General features: G+C 42.5%; 1 protein-coding gene across 1 annotated transcript in view; it reads right to left on the reverse strand.

Moving 5' to 3' along the window:
- megf11 (multiple EGF-like-domains 11) overlaps positions 1 to 9,635 on the reverse strand; it is a gene marked incomplete at both ends in the record, with an annotated part of 74,834 nt that extends 65,199 nt beyond the window's left edge. The window contains 2 exons of the mRNA XM_084060219.1: positions 4,167 to 4,259; positions 9,575 to 9,635. Of these exons, the coding sequence (XP_083916345.1) occupies positions 4,167 to 4,259; positions 9,575 to 9,635 (154 nt within the window). The remainder of the gene's footprint in view (positions 1 to 4,166; positions 4,260 to 9,574) is intronic.
- Between the last annotated feature and the right edge of the window lie 8,710 nt (positions 9,636 to 18,345).

Raw genomic sequence — 18,345 nt, forward strand, 5'->3', positions numbered from 1 at the left:
TATTACACTGTATATTATTTATCATTAGCAAGCCTTTATTTTCCCCATGCTAATGTAGTAATAATGGTCAGAGAGGGTGATAACGGCAATCGACATTGTTACGAGAAACTATCTTGACGGAACTCGGCTGCTCAACAAGGTTACAGTGGTTGGTTTGGTAACATTTGTGGCTGAGGTGACACTGGAGTTTATCCAGATGCAAATTAAACAAAACACAAATTGGAAAACAGATAACTTTGACAGTTCACAGAATCACTGCATACCAACAATGGTGAGGCAGCCGTCAGCAGCACCTGCCATGTTCTCAGCCAACTACCTCACCTAGCGGGACTACCATATTTCGTCCACTGGGGCAATTCCTTGTTAATAGTAATATTAATCCATTCAATAAATTAAAGAGTTGATCAAATACTATTTTCTCATTATGAATAAATACGCTATGGGAATGTGATACATCATCATTGGCGTCCTTATCTAACCTTGGGCATGGGTGATGACACAATGATTGTCATAAAACCAAAAATGAACTTTCAACACCAAAAACCTTCTTACACCTTTGAATGCTCTTACTGTTGATAATAGCAATTACTATGCATTAGGATGGTATGAAGCCCATATATCTAATACACTATATCCCATAAACAGACTTTCAAAAGACCACATTCATCAATTAACCATGTGTAGCTTCCGCAGCAATGGCTGCCTGCCCACTTGAATGCATTAGGGAGGAATATGTTACCTCGTGGACCACCACGGCTGACCAAGCGCGGAGCTACACATTAGATTTGGCTATTAGTTGTGATAGATTTCTCCTTAGAACACAGAGGACGGCTCCTGGTTAACTATGCTAAACTACTTTGTGGAATCATGAAACACTTATCTAATAAAGGACCATCGATTTTGGATCCTCAGCCTGGCCATACAAACATTTGCACCCTAACAATGAAGTTAAAAAAAGAAAAAAACTCAGAGGATCATACTAAAAGCTCATTTCTTTTACCCAGCATCGGGTTTAAACATATCATTTATCCAATGAAGCACATGAAATCAATGATAGTGCTTCATTGCACCTAATATTTTCCAAGCGATGGCAGACTTGGCTAAATATACCCAGTATAACCACAATCTATCTTTATCATTCTGTTTATTTGAAAGCTGTTATTACTGTAGCATAGCTACCCTGTGTGACAGACAGACTCATCATGTGTGATTAAGTCATAAAAGGAGGTGCTGAGAAGATCACAGCCCTGAAGGCAATGGGACAAGGTCATTGATACTGCACATTGGAAAGGTCCAATCTGCTCCAATCTACTGAGAAAACTTTGTATCATATTTTGTTTTCTCTCCCCACTCAACAAACTCATCCTGCAGAGGTTTATTTCCCCCCAGTTTATCCAATTCAGTTCTGTTTTCGCTACAGCACACGCTATATTTGTTGTAAACAATAAGCAGTAATATTGGCACAGCACAATACTCCACTCAAGCAAACAAAAATAACAAATATCTCACTCAGAAGTAGAGTTCCATAAGCAGAACGGCATCAATCTGAATTTCCTGTCTAAGGATTGTTATTGTCTGTGATGCACTGCTCCATTTTTCACTGCATGTTTTATTTACACAGAGCGAATCCCACTGTGAAGCATGTTTTTTTTTCTTTTTTCAATAAAACACAGTTGACAAAACCAAGTATAAGATAAATACTACATGATACAATAAAATACCTAAATACACATTTAAACTAAAAAGGATTAGAGGAAGAGCAAAACCAGGAGGAACACAAATCAAAACGAAGATGCATAACTATCAAACGACAACAAAAACAACATCCACAGAAATAATCAACTATCATTATTCATGAATCCCATCCGGTGCATTCACAGAACATAAAATGAGATCTCTACAAGTACAGTAGTAACTCAAGAACCAGTCACATGCCACAGAGGGATTGTATTTGCTACAAAGAGAACGCACTTCAACCAGTTGAAGGTTGGATTACATTTGCTGTTGTACTGAATGTCCATCACAGTGCTATGTCCTTTGGATGACACTGAGCAACCCCAGGACTCCATGTAGGTCACAGGTAAGATCTGGTCTGGCTGCTGTGGCCTCAGGGAGGATATGAGGATGGAATGTCTTCTAGCTACAGCAGGTGGACACCAGCGGGGGAAAACAGGTGATATTTTCACCAGCCCTACCGCCCCTCCCTGGGCCTTACTGTATCTCTCTCTCCCCCGCATTCGTAGCCACTAAACAGTTACAACTGTTCGTTTCCACCCACCTGACCCACATACGTACATAACTGCGGGGTTGCTGCTCCAGAAACGAGGTCCAAGCCTTTGATACAGCTACAGATCGTTGACCGAAAAGGCTGTCGCTTTGGCTCTCAGCCGCTTTGCACCCGATGACAGCTGTTTTGTCTCTCTGAGACAGAACGACACACTTTCTCACACTCCCTTCATCATGTGGCAGGCTCATTCCACCCCTGCGCAGCTACAGTACCAGGGAGTTGGCTTTTATTTTTGCACAAATTCCTCAACTTGAACAAAATATAAATAAAGAAATGACAGCTTGCTGTGTTCGCATTGAACTGAATATGTTAATGTGCACCTTTCAGCCTGGTGGGTTGTAATGTGAGGAGTGAAACCTCTTATATAGAGACCACTAAAGCGGCCATCATTGAGCCGCATGAGGAGAGAGAGTAAAATTTAGAGTGAAAGACAAAAAAAAAAACATGCTGCGCCAATTATACGAAGAAAAAAGGGGGCAGATTTAATTTAAAAATTGGCACACATTTCTCATTTCTACAGATGAAAGCTCGTAAATGAAAAAGCCTGGACATGTGCCCGGTATGGAAATCTAAAGTTATGAATAATGCTTCTGTCTCAATCATCAGCTCTGTTTTAATAAGGTGGATTAGCCCGGCACCTGCAGGCTGGTATGCATGCATGGTTGCGTTCCTAACCAACTGAGAGTGTCCCAAGGGGGCCCTAAACCTTCGAACTTTCCCTGTGAGCGAAGCCTTGGACCCCTACCAGTTTGTAGCAGCAAACAGCTCGGCCTTGTCATTTGTGTCCATGAATTCACTTCCAGTCGGCCGCCGCCACGGAGAGAGTAGCTGATTTACACGCAGCTGCTAATCAGGGAATGGCTCTTTGTTAATGAGAAAACTCATAGATCTACACTGCAACAGTACAGATATGACTTTAGACACCATTACTCATTCTTAAATATCTTATCTGAAGGCAATAAGTGTCGCACTGAAACACTGTTGGAGTGCACAGTTGAAGTTAAGGATTTCATTTGGGGTCAGAAAGGGCTTTTACAATTGCTCAAATGCATGTCTTGATGTATGCGGAATGAAAAATGGTGCCAGATGTTGTGGAGAAGGAGGCAGCTGGATCGCAGACATTTCTCCACCTCCCCTCTGACCTGTGAAAACCAGCCTATTTACAATCACTTTTCCATTTGCCATGTCTCTCATCTATTGCCCGTGTCTGTCTGTGCCCATAAACATCACAGGAAGGTCAATACCCTCTTCCCTCTAGTCTGGCGTCAGAGAAGCCCCAGCATTTAGCTGATTGCAGAGTGCATCTGCCTAACTCCACCCTCTCATGCCTCTTGGAGAACTGCTCTGGGAGCAGAGGTAAAGCCTGGTAAACAACCGGGGCAGACAGGGTGGGTTGGTTTCAGCTTGACATCGATTCCTCATCGCAAATCACGGGCAGCGGTCTAATCATGATTAAGAACATAATAGAGAGCTTGGAAGACACGAGGGGGATGCAACCAGCCATCCGTCCACCGTGTTCATCGGGCAAACCACTTCCAGCGGACGTAAATGAATTCATTGTGACTTACCTGCTCCTCTCTCTGTGTTTGCTGAGAACAGAGAAACCCACAGAGCCCAGCAGCTGTGAGACAGGCTGACGTCAAGGCAAACACAGTTGTACGTTTCACAGCTAATTATCATGGTCTACGGGCAAATGTATACCTCACCATAAAACCGTATTGCTTGACAAATTTTCAACTGAGAACCGCAACGTGATTCAGTTGAAAATGTGTTGTTTTCGTCTAGTATAATTTAGGCTTAATGGATTGTGAATGCCACTGAGCAGTAATAGTGAGTTAGGGGGTGACTAATGGTAGGTTTGGAAGTAAATTGCACTTACCACTGGAACAGTCTAATCCTCCCCAGCCAGGCTCACACTGGCAAGTGTCTGGAGACACACAGCGACCATGGGCACAATCCTCAGTGCACAGAGCTGAGAAAAACACACAGGTATGTCATCATCAGTACATACCATTTTTTCAAATACACATGCATAAACACATGCAGTACACACACTTATGAACAAAAGACTATACGTACACGCACACACACACGCACACACACGCACACGCACGCACACGCGCACACGCACACGCACACGCACACGCACACGCACACGCACACACACACACACACACACACACACACACAAACATCATTAAACCACCAATAAACTGCCAAATGAAAACCCCGAAGATAACAGCTGAATGAAAATGGCCCATAAAGTTGAACACTCAATATCTCCCTAATACCATCAGTGGAATAAATGTTAGCCGTGGCACTCATGTTTAACATCCATCTTGACACTGAGCTAAATGATTTCTTAAGAGATTGAGTCCTTGGTCAACATCTCAGTTCATCACATAGCCTTGCGTACCGCGATGAGCAGTTATCAGCGGGCAGAGCTGTGAAGAAACAAGCTGTAAATCCCTTCTAATTTGATCAGCTAGTGCTTTGTCATAGTGATGCTTTAATGTAGCAGGCCCAGGCACCGCAGTGTTTACTAAGTGTGCAGATTTCTTGATCATTCATATTGAGCAACACGCCACCCAATTGATTGGGCTTGCATTAGTATTCCTGGGAGTGTGTTGACTAAAGCTAGAAGTTTGGTTTCAGCTGGATAATAAAGTGACCTACATGGAGTTTTTTGCCACTGTGCCAGTTTATGTGAAGACAAGCAGGAAAGTACAACACAAATAAGGCACTTAGCATGAATAATTCTGTAGCGGACCAAGGTCATCTGGCCAGCAGGGTCAAGAAAGACAGTAGAGGCTCTTATCCATGGAGGGAAACTGGAAATGGAATGTATACTAGGTCTATGTCCTCCCTGATGGGAATCAGCTGTGTCTGTCCAACAGCCTGGCCTGTGGAGGACTGATAGCCCAACGGAAGCACGGCAGAGACAGCCATTCTCTTAACTGATGAGACCTCGTCCAGGGCGCCATCGTGACTTCTGCTTCTTTCGTTTACTTGTGTTATGACTATGCTGCAGAAGCCATGATATGGTTCAGTCAGTGCAGGTGCAGTGGCGGCTGTGTGTGCTTTGTTTGGAGCACTGTTGTGTTCCTCCTGCAGACAGTGTGGTGGTCAGCAGGGGCTGGCCCCGGGCCAGGACACTGTTGCTATAGATTATCACTCAATCAGCCTTCGATTACAATCTGCCACCAGGATGAGGACTGAGGGGGGGGGGCAATCCTAAATGCCCCATGGGCCAGAGCTAAGCTCAGAAATGCTCCCCCGGCAAAAATGGTAAAGCAGAGATTGAAAGATAATGCAGGGTAGATCACCGCACGCCTGCAAACTGTCTAATTACAGTAAGCCGGGGGGGGGGGGGGGGGGGTGGGGGGGGGGGGCAGCCTCAACGTTTGTGCTGACGAAGGTGTCAGATCGACTACCTGTAATCAATGGGTCTACAGCATGTGGCACGCTCAAAGACAAGAGGAGAAGAAGTCAATGTCACCATGATGAGTTGATTTCGTTTAGTTTCAATCAGCATATTCTGATCAGTGAGAATGGGGAAATGCTAATGTGTCACATCCTTTAGAAATATGGAAATTAACTTCTGAAAATGGGTGGTTCGAGGGAGGGAGTGAGGGAGGGGGGGGGTGATACGCAGGCTTCTCCTGAGATCTGAATCACCGTACTGTAGAGATGTTAAAATAAAATAGGAAGTGGGTCTTTCATTTTAATTGAAATTCATGAATCACTCTCTTTAACTCATGTCCATGGAATCTGTCAGAAAATTGAGTCTTTCATCTAGATAAAAGGCTAATCTTGCTCATTATGTGGAGGTGTTATCAGGACAGGGAACAATAGAGCTAATTGGTGGCTGTCACGCAGTGTAATACATTTTATATTCTTCCCTAGACAAACCACTCTTTTAAAAGGACCAATAAAAGAGATCTTTTGAGAAACTGCTGTAATTATTTCCCTTGTCCCACTAGCCTAACAGTTAGAGGAAAATCTATTCACCGGCCATTAATGATAAGGTGTTATATATGTTTTTATTTAGAAGAGTGAGAGGTTAGAGGGCAAACAACAATGTGACAAAACCAATCAATTGACAGTGCACATATCAAACAAGATTCATATTCTGCCATATGTATGTATGAAAAAGAAAAATAATAAAATGTAAGAAACCGAAAATCAAAGGCACAGAATCCCTTTGTAGAGAAAACTCATCATCGTCACGATCTCTAAAATGCAGTGAAATATGCAAGCTGTAACTACCGCTTTTAACTTGATCAGGTCACTCTTCCACTTAAAATAATTAATCAGCTAGACTCAATGGCCACATCCTCAGCCATTTGAATAGGACTGAATGAACTTTGCATCACTCACAAAGGGATTTGAGAGATTTTGGCTTAAATGTTTTCTAGGCGATAGAAATGACATGGAGCCCGTTACCCAGTCCATAACCCATCAAAAGCGGCTTGGGTCTGAAAGATATTATGAATAGCTCTCAACAGCCAGTTCCTCTCACTTGTTCATGCGCAGCTGCAATCGTAATATCTAATTTTAGTGGAAATGACTAGCTAAAAAAAACTTTCATTGTGCACAGACCAATTACAGGCTATGTGGCAGCTTGAGGTCAACTCAGTGGATACCAGCTGTGGCACCAGCAACTCATTAGAAAAAAGCTGTTCAAATAATAAAACTTCATCATCATTATCATCATCATCCATGACACAGAGCTTTGTAGAAATAAATGATCACTTCGGATCAGCAACAACTGTGTGAAGGCATTAAAAAGCCAATAGTAGGGGCACGGTGGCGCTGTCGCCTCACAACTAGAAGGTCCTGGGTTCAATTCCCGCAGGGGACGCTGTGGGCACTGAGGACTCCCCCCTGTCAGGTGATAAGAAGCGGTCTGCTAACTCCTCAAGCGTTGAAGGAAGCATGAGCTGAGTTCGGGGCTCTCCCCTGGCTGGCAGAGGGAGAGTAGCGCCCAGGATTACAAGCTTAGGCATTGGCACTGGGTAAAAAATAGGGGTTACAAAATCGTGTGATAAAAAATTATTATGAATATGTTTCAGAAAAGACCCAGATATGCACTCTCCGTGGAGTATATGGTCAGAAGTGAACACGCTTTTTGAGGTGCAATCCATAGAGGCTTCTCAACATAATATGTTGCAGGGATCATATTATGATTACAATATGTGGTTGATTGAATGGTGTGTTCTTGATAAACGCCGTATTTTGAAGAAAAAAAAAAAAAACTTTCACTGAGTTGGGAAGGTAAATACAGGCAAACCGTGTAGAAGAATATCAAAAAGCTATTTGACATTATTTGTCATATGACTACGGTGATCATGTGTACCTAATTTGGTGATTATAGAAAAAAGAAACATCTGCAAAAGTGCCATTTGTCACATTTGTGGCACCCCTATTAGCCCATTTAGACCTGAGGCCGATTCTAAAAACTATGGGTACTATGGGCGAAAGCATAATCTCCATCCTGGCGGAGATAATTACAATGACAAGAGAGATAAAAAAAAAAAAAAAAAAAAAGGACATGTATCTACTCTTGTCTTTTTGTGATCCTCTCATTCAAGTCATTCAAATCCCAAGATTTACTTTGTCCCCCTCTGCCACTAGAATAAATGTAGGGCTGATGTAGAGCCAAATTGACCATTCACATGGCGGCCAATTTGCTCTTATGTCATTCTCGGAGTACCTCTGATATAAGCGCAAAATGGCCACTATGTGAATATGGTCAATGAGACCTGTAAGCAGAGGATGAAACAGCTATGAGTACACTCTTGTATGGGGATTACCATGATAGGCTAAGGCTTAATGTAAAACATGCAAAGGGGATATTAATGATTCAACAAACAACAAACTGTCCGGAAACAGAATACTTCAGTTATTTTTTGCTTGTTGTCCTTTTTGTTCCTGCATGCATAACATCTCTTGCAGAACAAATCTCTTAATCCTGATAGTGAGAGGGCTAGGATTAAAAGGGGAGGAACACTTTGCAAAGACAGCAGAAATCAAAACTGCCCTCTCGGCCCCTATCAGCTCTGCCTCCCCACTTCACCTGCAAGAGAGCAAAGGAGGGAGGCGCAGCCCTCGCCCATTTCTCAGCCCAATGTGATGATTTCATAATAACACATCTCTGCATGCAATAGGAAGACCGTATGTGAAGGACGCCTACTCTGTTTTACACATTCACCTGGGCAACGTGCTGAAAATGGCTATTAATGAACAAATACTTCCATCATCCTTCCATGGGGTAATGAATACATTATTGATCAACCTTCGCTTCTCCCTCGGCAAGACCCCCAGATAATCACATCTGCACTGATTCCACACTGGCATGGCTCCCAATGCGTCGTTGGTACCTCAGGCTAGTAAAGCTTAGACAAGGACAAGCTGGGCTATGGTCAAAAGAGCATGGCTGGATTGACTGTATCAAATGACTTGTTCATCTTGTGAAAGATCTGGGAAAATGTTAGAGTGGGATTACAATCTGTAAAGAGAATAAATCATAAGATGCTCTGAGAATGTTAAACCAAAGCCTCTGAAGCCATATATGGCTCTTGTCTTCGTTTTGGTCAAAATGAGAAATAATTTAAATAAATAAATAAAAATGAAAAAGTCACTTTGATGTGTGGAAACAAAAATAGAAATCAATGATGATTAATGAAGTTATAAAAGTGACATCTTGGGATAGTAATCAGCATATTGCTCTACTTCAATTTCCCATGCTTCTGTTCTTTTTATGTTATTGAATTGTGGTGTGCTTTTATGGCCAGCACACTGAGCGCAGTGCATCCACAGCCCGTAACGAGGACCCCCACTTGGCTCATTAATTCCTCTCATTGTTATGTAAGTTCAATGAAATCACTGTGGGTAGAAAAAAAAGAGAAGCTGAAAATGGGACTACAGTATATAAAGGGAGCAAATACGTTTGTGTTAAAACATACTCAATGGACTTAAACTGAATAAATTCACAAAGATTGGCCCAATCGAATTACTAAGGGAAGGTGTGGAATGTGATCCAATGTAGTTATTATTTATTTAGCCATGAACTCTTGTAAATACTCGTCATTGGTTAAATATTTATAAAATCGAATCACTTCGAAGGTTTCGAAAAAAATATATGTACACACGCACGCACGCACGCACGCACGCACGCACGCACGCACGCACGCACGCACGCACACATACAGTATAATAACTTTCACAACAGCAGTGATCATTAATAACATTATCTACATCCTGATTCAGGAGACAGATACTCACGGACACAAAGGTCTCCACTCTCAAAGTAACCAGGACAACACTGAGAGCGCCGTCTATACATGGTCCTCACTCCCCGCCGGTAAGCTGTCTTATAGCTGATCCTGAAATGCAGACACACACAGAGACAGACCCTGGGTTTAGAGGCTGACCCCTCTTGAAGGGCAAACAGGTAAACAGTTGGATAACACTGACACGTGCCTTGTATCATTCTGCAAGAGATCTGGCATGTTGAAAGAGCAGAGGGACAGCAAACAGCGTGAATACGAAGCTGATGCATTTTTATGCACATTTTAGCCCATCTGTAGCATACAGATGGGCTACAGATATTTTTTTTTCTTACATCCCCACCCCTGTGGGGAATAAGAACAAAATGGCCGACATGTGAATACGGTCAATGATGTATTTGGCTTTAAAGTTAGATGCCCACTAACGTTAGCGCAGTAATGTTCAAAACTAGATGCAGTGAGATGAAGACAGTCAAACAATCATTCTGGTGCTGTCCATTTCAGAGTGTCAGCTAAATTAACGGACATTTGCTGTGGTCTTCAGAGAATTGGCAGGCTACTAATGAAGCTGTACATGGAGAAGTATGGAGAACGATCTGAACCCACCTGTGCCTGGTGCATTTGAACCAGTTGAGAATGTCGGTGCACCTGGTATAGTAGATCTGGTCAAATGGATGCGCATATGACTCCTGGATGGTCACAGCATAGCTAAGAGAGAGAACATGCATAATGTAAGTGTTACGTTGGTAAAATACACTGTAGCCAATATAATAGGCTAGGCCTAAGTAGGATTGATTGATTGATTGAATACTTTATCAACAGTTTGCAAAAAGGTAGTGGTACTATTATACAAATGGTGCTAAAACACAAAAAGCTATGAGGGCTCCTTTCCATTGTGGTCCTGTGTATTTAATTCATCGAGACATTTGTAGGAGTAATATAAAAAAAAAAGTTTCGCAAAAATCGGCTTCCTGGTGGCGCTATAATAGAGCAATGTTAAAAGGGTAGTATTTGTTACTCGATGTAGTGCAAATGTGCGTGCAAAGTTTCACCGCATTCGGATGCTGCGTTCATGATTTTCATTTCATTCAAACGGGGCCACTCCCCCAAACTTAAGATGTCAATCTTAGCCAATCACGATGGAATGTGAAAAATCTAACAGATCCATCCTGATCACATGACTATAGAGATCATGTGTACCGATTTGTGTGAAATTAAATTTGGATAAAATCTGAAGGAGTAATATTAAAAAAATGGTTTTCCTAAGTCAGCCTCCTGGTGGCGCTATAAAAGGCAGATGTGATAAATGCAGGGCAAACATTTTTCTTTGGCCTCTAGGGAGTGCATTTCTTCCTCGGCCTAGTGGGAATTCAGCGTAGCGTTAGTTCATGTAGGCTTGGACGGCAGGATGTTTATGCTACGTTCACTCTCCCCGGACACCCCCCCCCATTCATTTGCTAACAAGCTATTCGTACTCCCACAAGTCAGTACGTTCAACCTCACGTCATTCTCATTCACTACAAGCCAACTCACTCACGCACTCATTCCCACAGTGCATCTCTGGCGGTTCATTTAAGCAGCCTCTCTTCACTGTTAATTCTCGGTGCTTATTGTAGCTGTCTCAGCTGGTTGTTCAGCTGTTGGTTTTCAAATTCCCTCCACCTCCCCGGCCTTGTAAATAGGATGATTCTGTGGATTGTACAGTGGTTCTATGGTTGTACTATGATATGTGGTAGTTTAATTATGCATTGAAGGTTCAATATTATGTTCATGTTACGTTCATGCAAAACTGTATCTGATGCTCTGCTCTGGGGGGTTTGTGATTTCAGATCTCAAGGTTCAAGGTTGTACTTTATTGTTACATCTCGTGTACAGGTACATAAGAGTAAAACTTATTTTGGTTCGGCTTCCTTCAGACAATGCAGCAGCATAAGTAATAACAATAGAATAAAGAAAAAACGTAAAAAGATTTAAAGAAAGAGTGCAAAAATAGCAAAAAGAATGAAAAGAGCATCATCAAATCAAATGTACATGTGCATAAAAATAAAAAAGAAACACTTGGTATGTTGTATACACCACCAGCATTTTTCTTCAGTGGCTGTCACCTAACTTTGTGTAAACAACTTCACAGTATATTCTATATACATGCTGATCTGTTGTTATGCTTGCGAAGGTAATCTATAATATCACATGAGCAGAGTCACACCGCCAAATCTGAATACAATATCATTGCAGTAATGGTTAATATTGCAGTAAATGGTTATATATGCAATATATGGTATTGTTGCATATATAAGTTATAAATATATATATAAGTGTCTAAATGAAATGTGGGCACTCCTGCAGACTTTGGAAGACAATCTTAGCCAATCAGGATGGAATATGAATAATCTGAAAGACCCGTTTCATTTAATGACTATAGAGATACTGGCCCTCATTTATCAACGCGGTGCAGCCCAAATAATGGGCGTACGGCGAGATCACCGCACCTTTCGGCATTTATCAATATATCCTGACGTGGGCTTCATCCTACGGTACGCTGAAATCTCACGTCACACGTTGGCGTTGGCTGCACCCGTTTATTCCATCCTAGACCTGCGGAGCAGCATTGTCTGACTGTCTGACAGGCATCTAGACACATAATCCACTCCTAAAAGTATATCTACACTAATAAATAATCCCTGTGAAAATATAACATTTTATAAAGTAATTTAAACAAATTGCTTTAACAGTCATTCAGATAAGATTGTAGATCTGGCTGCATTGAAAATAGCAAATCTACAAGCTCACAAGCCGACGCGTTGTGAGCTTGTAGATCTGCTATTTTCAAAAATATACGAGCGCTTTTGCGTCGGGAGTCCCGCGGTCGGGACTCCCGACCATCTTTTCATTGACAGTGAGGTCTACAAACTTACAGTAGCTTGTCCTATGGTATGGAGTTATGTCATAGAGAGTTATATAGGCTACAACCTGGCTGGGTTAAGGATATAAACCTGACGCTCCAATCTCTTATAACGTGGGTTGCGGCACGGGATCACTGCAGTCTGCAGACTGCCCGAGTCTCCTGGGGAGTATAGCCTACATGACTGCTTTAATGTAACTTGAACGTGCACTGCTCGGTATGGGGTAAATAAATAAACGTATTCCATTCATGGCGATGTAATTGGTATCATAATATGTCATTCATGTAGGCTACAAGCCTACGTGACTGACAAAGATTGTACCGTAACGGATTATGAAAGACACAGTTGGGCGCGTGTGAGAGAGAGAGAGAGAGAGAGAGAGAGAGAGAGAGAGAGAGAGAGAGAGAGAGAGAGAGAGAGAGAGAGAGAGAGAGAGAGAGAGAGAGAGGTGTGTGTGTGTGTGTGTGTGTGTGTGTGTGTGTGTGTGTGTGTGTGTGTGTGTGTGTGTGTGTGTGTGTGTGTGTGTGTGTGTGTGTGTGTGTGTGTGTGTGTGTGTGTGTGTGTGTGTGTGTGTGTGTGTGTGTGTGTGTGTTGTGTGAGTGACTTGACAGGCAGCGAGGCGAGGCGAGCCAGCAAAACTCTTTCTTTGGTCGTATTCTGGTTCTTCATGTCGTAAAATCAGGGTGTTTCGAGAATATTTAAGGGCGTGTTATTTAAATGACGCTCGTTTTCAGCCGTGACATTTATCAACGCTACCCAACTGTGTAGGATGCGTTGATAAATGTGACTTCGACGTTGGTGTACGGCCGAATATATGGAAAAATATACGCCGGTTTATACGCTGCGTTGATAAATGCGGGCCAGTGTGTACCGATTTGCAGGTCATTTCTGGTGTTAAGCTTAGACTTTATACAGGGACCAGTTACAAAGTGCAGATAGGTGCTCTTTTATGGCGGTTTTGAAGGAGGGACACTTTTTCATGTCTGTTGGTAGGGCATTCCACATTTTGATGGCATAGCAGTAGAACGAATTTATCCCCATGTTTGTGCCGAATCTGGGTTGAATGAGAGTGGAGCTCTCCACTCTGTAATAGTTTGTCAGGTACATGGGTGTCTCTGTGGTCTTGCGTACCTTGAAGACCAGGCCCATTGCAAGTTGCTGTACTCTGTCCTCTACCCTGAGCCACCCCACCCTAGCATAATGGGCATGGGTTAGATGAGTTCAAGGTGTAAGTAGTAACCTGACCAGTTTGTTTTGAGATGTCTGAAGCCTTGTTTTTAACCCATTTAGGGCGCGAACCCCTATTTGTGACTATACTTTTCAGGATAGGAACCCCATTTGGGGTTCTTGTTGCTACGTACAGTATATAGCAACATACTGTTTTTGTAATTTTTTCAGAAAACTTAGGTCAGGATTTAGAAGGCGTTATTACAATCGGCCTCAGGTCTAAATGGGTTAATGCCAATGTAGTGTCCTCAGTGTATTCCTACTGACCAACGAGGAGATACTGCTCAAAATCGTGTTCTTCGGTTGACTTTCATGATTACTTTAGTTGCAATTTTTTCACTGGAAAGGTTTTCCTCTAAAATACAACCCAGGTAGGTAATTTCTTCTTTCCTTGTGATAACATCGTCACCCACTTTGACCGTGAAATCTTTGGCCTTGCAGAGGTTAATTCTGGCCTACTATTCTTCAGAAGAGACCACAGTTTTAATATGAAAAGACAAAGACTAGATATACTGAGAACAGACTTCTCTCCCCTCCCACATTGACCTTTTACTGTTTGTGAACTGTCAACTACTCCAGAGATGGGAAGGTTATTCAAAAAGTCCTGCAAGACTGTTGCACACACGCGCGCACTCTCACACTCTCACACACACACACACACACACGCACACGCACACACACACGCACACACAAACACGCACGCGCACACAGTATACACTGTAGATATAGATATATAGATATAGATTACTAGTCCTACCCTTATCTCAAAGGCACAGACCATAGTTTTGTCCCTCAACATCCTTTGGTTTACATGTTGTTACATTATGCCTCAGTCAGGCAATAATCCAGACAATATATCTTCAAAGCCTTCCTATCCTCCCCTCCCCATGTGGGGACAACCATTATTACTGCTTATTTTTCATATGTGACACTACCCAGCACAAGTAATAATTATTCAGGCTCTATGGGCATAGTGATTGATTAAGATGAGAGTGCGCTGATCAATTTGCCTGCGTATTTCACTTGGACCTGCAACTCCTCCCACTATACTCGTTGCTCTGTGAATTGGCTTGAGTCAGATCAATAGTGTCTTATAGACTTTGTGAGCTGCATGGTGCTCTGCTTCATACAGGTAGATCCCCATAGCCAGCCAACACATCCCTGAAAGTCCTACAGAGTCGGCATGCCAATCACAGCAGCTGGCAGTGAGAAATTCAAGTTGTTGTACAGTTCAGTATGTGCCATGGAGTATTTTGACTTGAGTATTTAGTTAGAGCAACATGGCTGTTGTGTGAATATGGACAATGCACTGTGCATGCAGATACATGCTCACCTCTCCCAGTGGCTGCAAACATTGGGGTCATCTGGGTTAAGGCTCCAAACACTTGTGGTGAACCCCAGGACTGCCAGCAAGGTGAAGGCCAGGGGGGCACTGCATTCATCCATCTTAGAGCCTGAAGGTAGGGAGGCAAGGGGTTTAAAGAATTAGGAGAATTCTGTGGTGAAGGTAAAAGCCTTTTATTTGCTTTTTATAATATAATTACATAATCCTATTACTGTGCATCCCTTCGAGGCAAGTCTTCATTATCCAAACATATGCCATATGTTGGTAGTTTAACATTTGTTCTCATGTTTGACCCCCTTTGGTGAGACCTTCACCAAGCACATGTGTTCTTGTGGTGAGCAGCTGTACAGATGGACCCTCCCTGTGACAGTGACAGAGATGCTGATTTGTAATTTCATTACATGTATGGCAGATGAAGAGTGCATATAATGACCAGACATGACAGTGATGGATTCTGTACATGTGCGAGTCTTGACATGTGCAAGTCTTCACATCACACCGAAGATGAAGGGTGTAGGAGGAACATGCGAGGTAACTCATGTCTTAATGCTTAAATATCATTACTGATAGGGAGGTGTTTGCATGGCAATGTGATCTTGTTCACAATTACTGAATGTGATACAGCCTCATGAGAATAGGCAGCCCAAATGAAAATGTTACCATTGTCACCAAATTATAGCACATGCAAGATAACCTGACCCATGACATCCATTCTCCTCTAATCCCTTTAAGTACTCTTTAGATGCCAACTGTCATGCCTCACATGTGTGTATGTGTGCATTGTGTGTGTGATCTTTTGGAATGTGCATGAGGTTGTGTGTATCCTGCACATGTGTGTTATGCTAAACTTGGGAGGGGGGGACAAGTTCAATATTTCTGAGTGGCTGTATCCAATAACACAGGCGTTCACATGTTAAGCTAATCCTCTGCATTGAGAGGTGTGTGTAGTTCATTCACATGTGAAGGAAAATCAATCAGACCTTCACTTTCTCTAAGTAGCAGTTCATTTAAAACAGGCAGAGGTTAAAGTCATGTTCATTTCAGTGGCGGAATGATTAATCAAGACTCATGAGCTGTTCTACGCTGCCTGCTGCATTCATATTCGAGCTCTTCTTTGAAACAATCCTGTGAAATACTACAGGGGCCCCTGCTTGATTGACCAGAAAGCTTTTATCACTCTCGTGATTAGGCCTGCCACCCTCGGTCATCACAGCGAATGGCTTTAGGGAAGTGCACTACCTCATAAGTCACGTTACAAGAGTCTGTGTCAAGTCTCACAGGTCCGCGAGCTGAAAGTTGATAAAGTTACGATTATCCTCAATGAGTCGAAAGATTAAGCGAATCAGTGCCTTTAAATAGCGGTTAGAACGACAGCTGCAAGCAAAATAAAAGTTACACAGCCCTTGAGGAGAGAGGCAGTGACAGATATAATAGCCGGAGGCACATGGCCTTAAGCTTACCTAATCTCAGAGCCAGTGGTTGTGTTTGTATTGATGCTGAGGGGCTTGGGGGATAGAAGGTGACAGAAGTGCTGCTGTGCCCAGACACACACGCTAGCTGTGAGAGGTGAGGATGAGTCACAGATCTGTGGGAGAGAAGAAAAATAATGAGCTTATGATACGTGCCAAAGACACACATCGTCTTGTCGAACTCACGCGTGCGTTCGGACACAACTTTATACATTTCTTATGGGAGTAAGAATCTCATCATGGCTAGAGTTCACCCAAAGATGAGCTCTGTATCCCCCAGAAGTGCCACAGCAGTAAGCTTTCATTCCATTTGCTGGAGTCCTGCCTACCTAGGCTAGTACCACAGACCTACCCACGGGGATAAAAGCCTACATTATCTCAAGAGGTGCTTATGTGATGAATTCGGGACACACTCCAGGTACTAGAAGGTGCTCATTGACAATGCGACCGACATCAAGTTATGTGTGCTCATTAAAGGGGCCCACAAAAGCGTTGTTGCAATGACAATGCAGGTCTGAGAGGAACAGAGGCCCATTTGTCATCACTCCCACTTCACCCCTTTCAGATTTTTCCTCCTGAAGCTCAGAGGGCACATTTTAGATTCTCTGTCCTTCTCTCTCTACTCTGCGTCCTGAATTAAGATGTAAACACAGACACAACAAAAACATGGTTGCTTTTTTTGTTCTTGCCTGAATAAATAATTAATCATGTTTCCTTCAGATGTAAAGCAGTCACTGAGGGCCAGCAATTGGAGTGAGTGCGTGCGTGCGTGCGTGCGTGCGTGCGTGCGTGCGTGCGTGCGTGCGTGCGTGCGTGCGCCACTGGAGCACTTACACTATTTGGTGTAATCAGAACTCTAAATGCAAGGATGTTTTACAATTAGAGAGAAATGTATTTCATTATATTATCTACACTTGTGTAACATCTGTACTTGACTAGCATATAGTCTCTATTTAATGCTATTTGACATGACGGTAAAATCTTGCATCTTGGTTAGATAGGCCAGTAGTACATATTGTACTCACAGTTTGTTGTGGAGTGGTAAGTATTTTCAACACAAACTACCCTTAACCACTTTAACCCTAGCATCCGTATTCTGGGGTGAACGTCACATTGTGAGCTTCTACAAGCTCACAATGTGTCACAACACAACACATTGTGAGCTTGTAGATCTGCTATTTTTGGCAAAGAGCTTTGGTGTAGGGAAAAAAGGAGCAGACCAAGTATAGAGCCATAGGGGCCATCAGACAACAATGCACAGTATATACTGTATATAGGGCTCGAGTGGTTAAGGTTTATGAAAACAGTACATTTTTGCTGAGTACAACTGCAAATTCTGCTGAGTAAAACTACTCAATATTTCAGGGACTGGGCTGTAATTATTACATAATAAAAGTTGTACAATTTTCCTAGTACTCAGCAAAAATGCAATTACATGTTTTTAAATTACAAACATCTACTAATATAATATACAACAAAATGGCAGGGTGTCAGAATATCAAAATAACAGAAAATGTTTAAGTCACATAGACAATTACTTTGACACTGATATGCCTGAACAAATCCCTGCCATTTTTCTTCAGTGGAACTTGGAGTGGAGCTTTCCGAGTTTCAGTTTTATCAGTGATACGGCAGATCTGAACGATCCACTCTTCAATACTCATCGTGAAGTCTGTAAACAACAAACAGTACGACACTCAGCACTTGGGGGGCTTTCCTGAGCATCTCCTCCCCTGTGGGTCTGCTCAGCAGCACCCACACAAAAAAAGTGTTTTGAATTAAAATATCTTTATACCAAAATAAAATGGTATTCAAAGACTCC

Source organism: Gymnoscopelus microlampas, assembly GCF_963454915.1.
Source record: "Gymnoscopelus microlampas genome assembly, chromosome: 6".
Classification (NCBI taxonomy): Eukaryota; Metazoa; Chordata; class Actinopteri; order Myctophiformes; family Myctophidae; genus Gymnoscopelus; species Gymnoscopelus microlampas.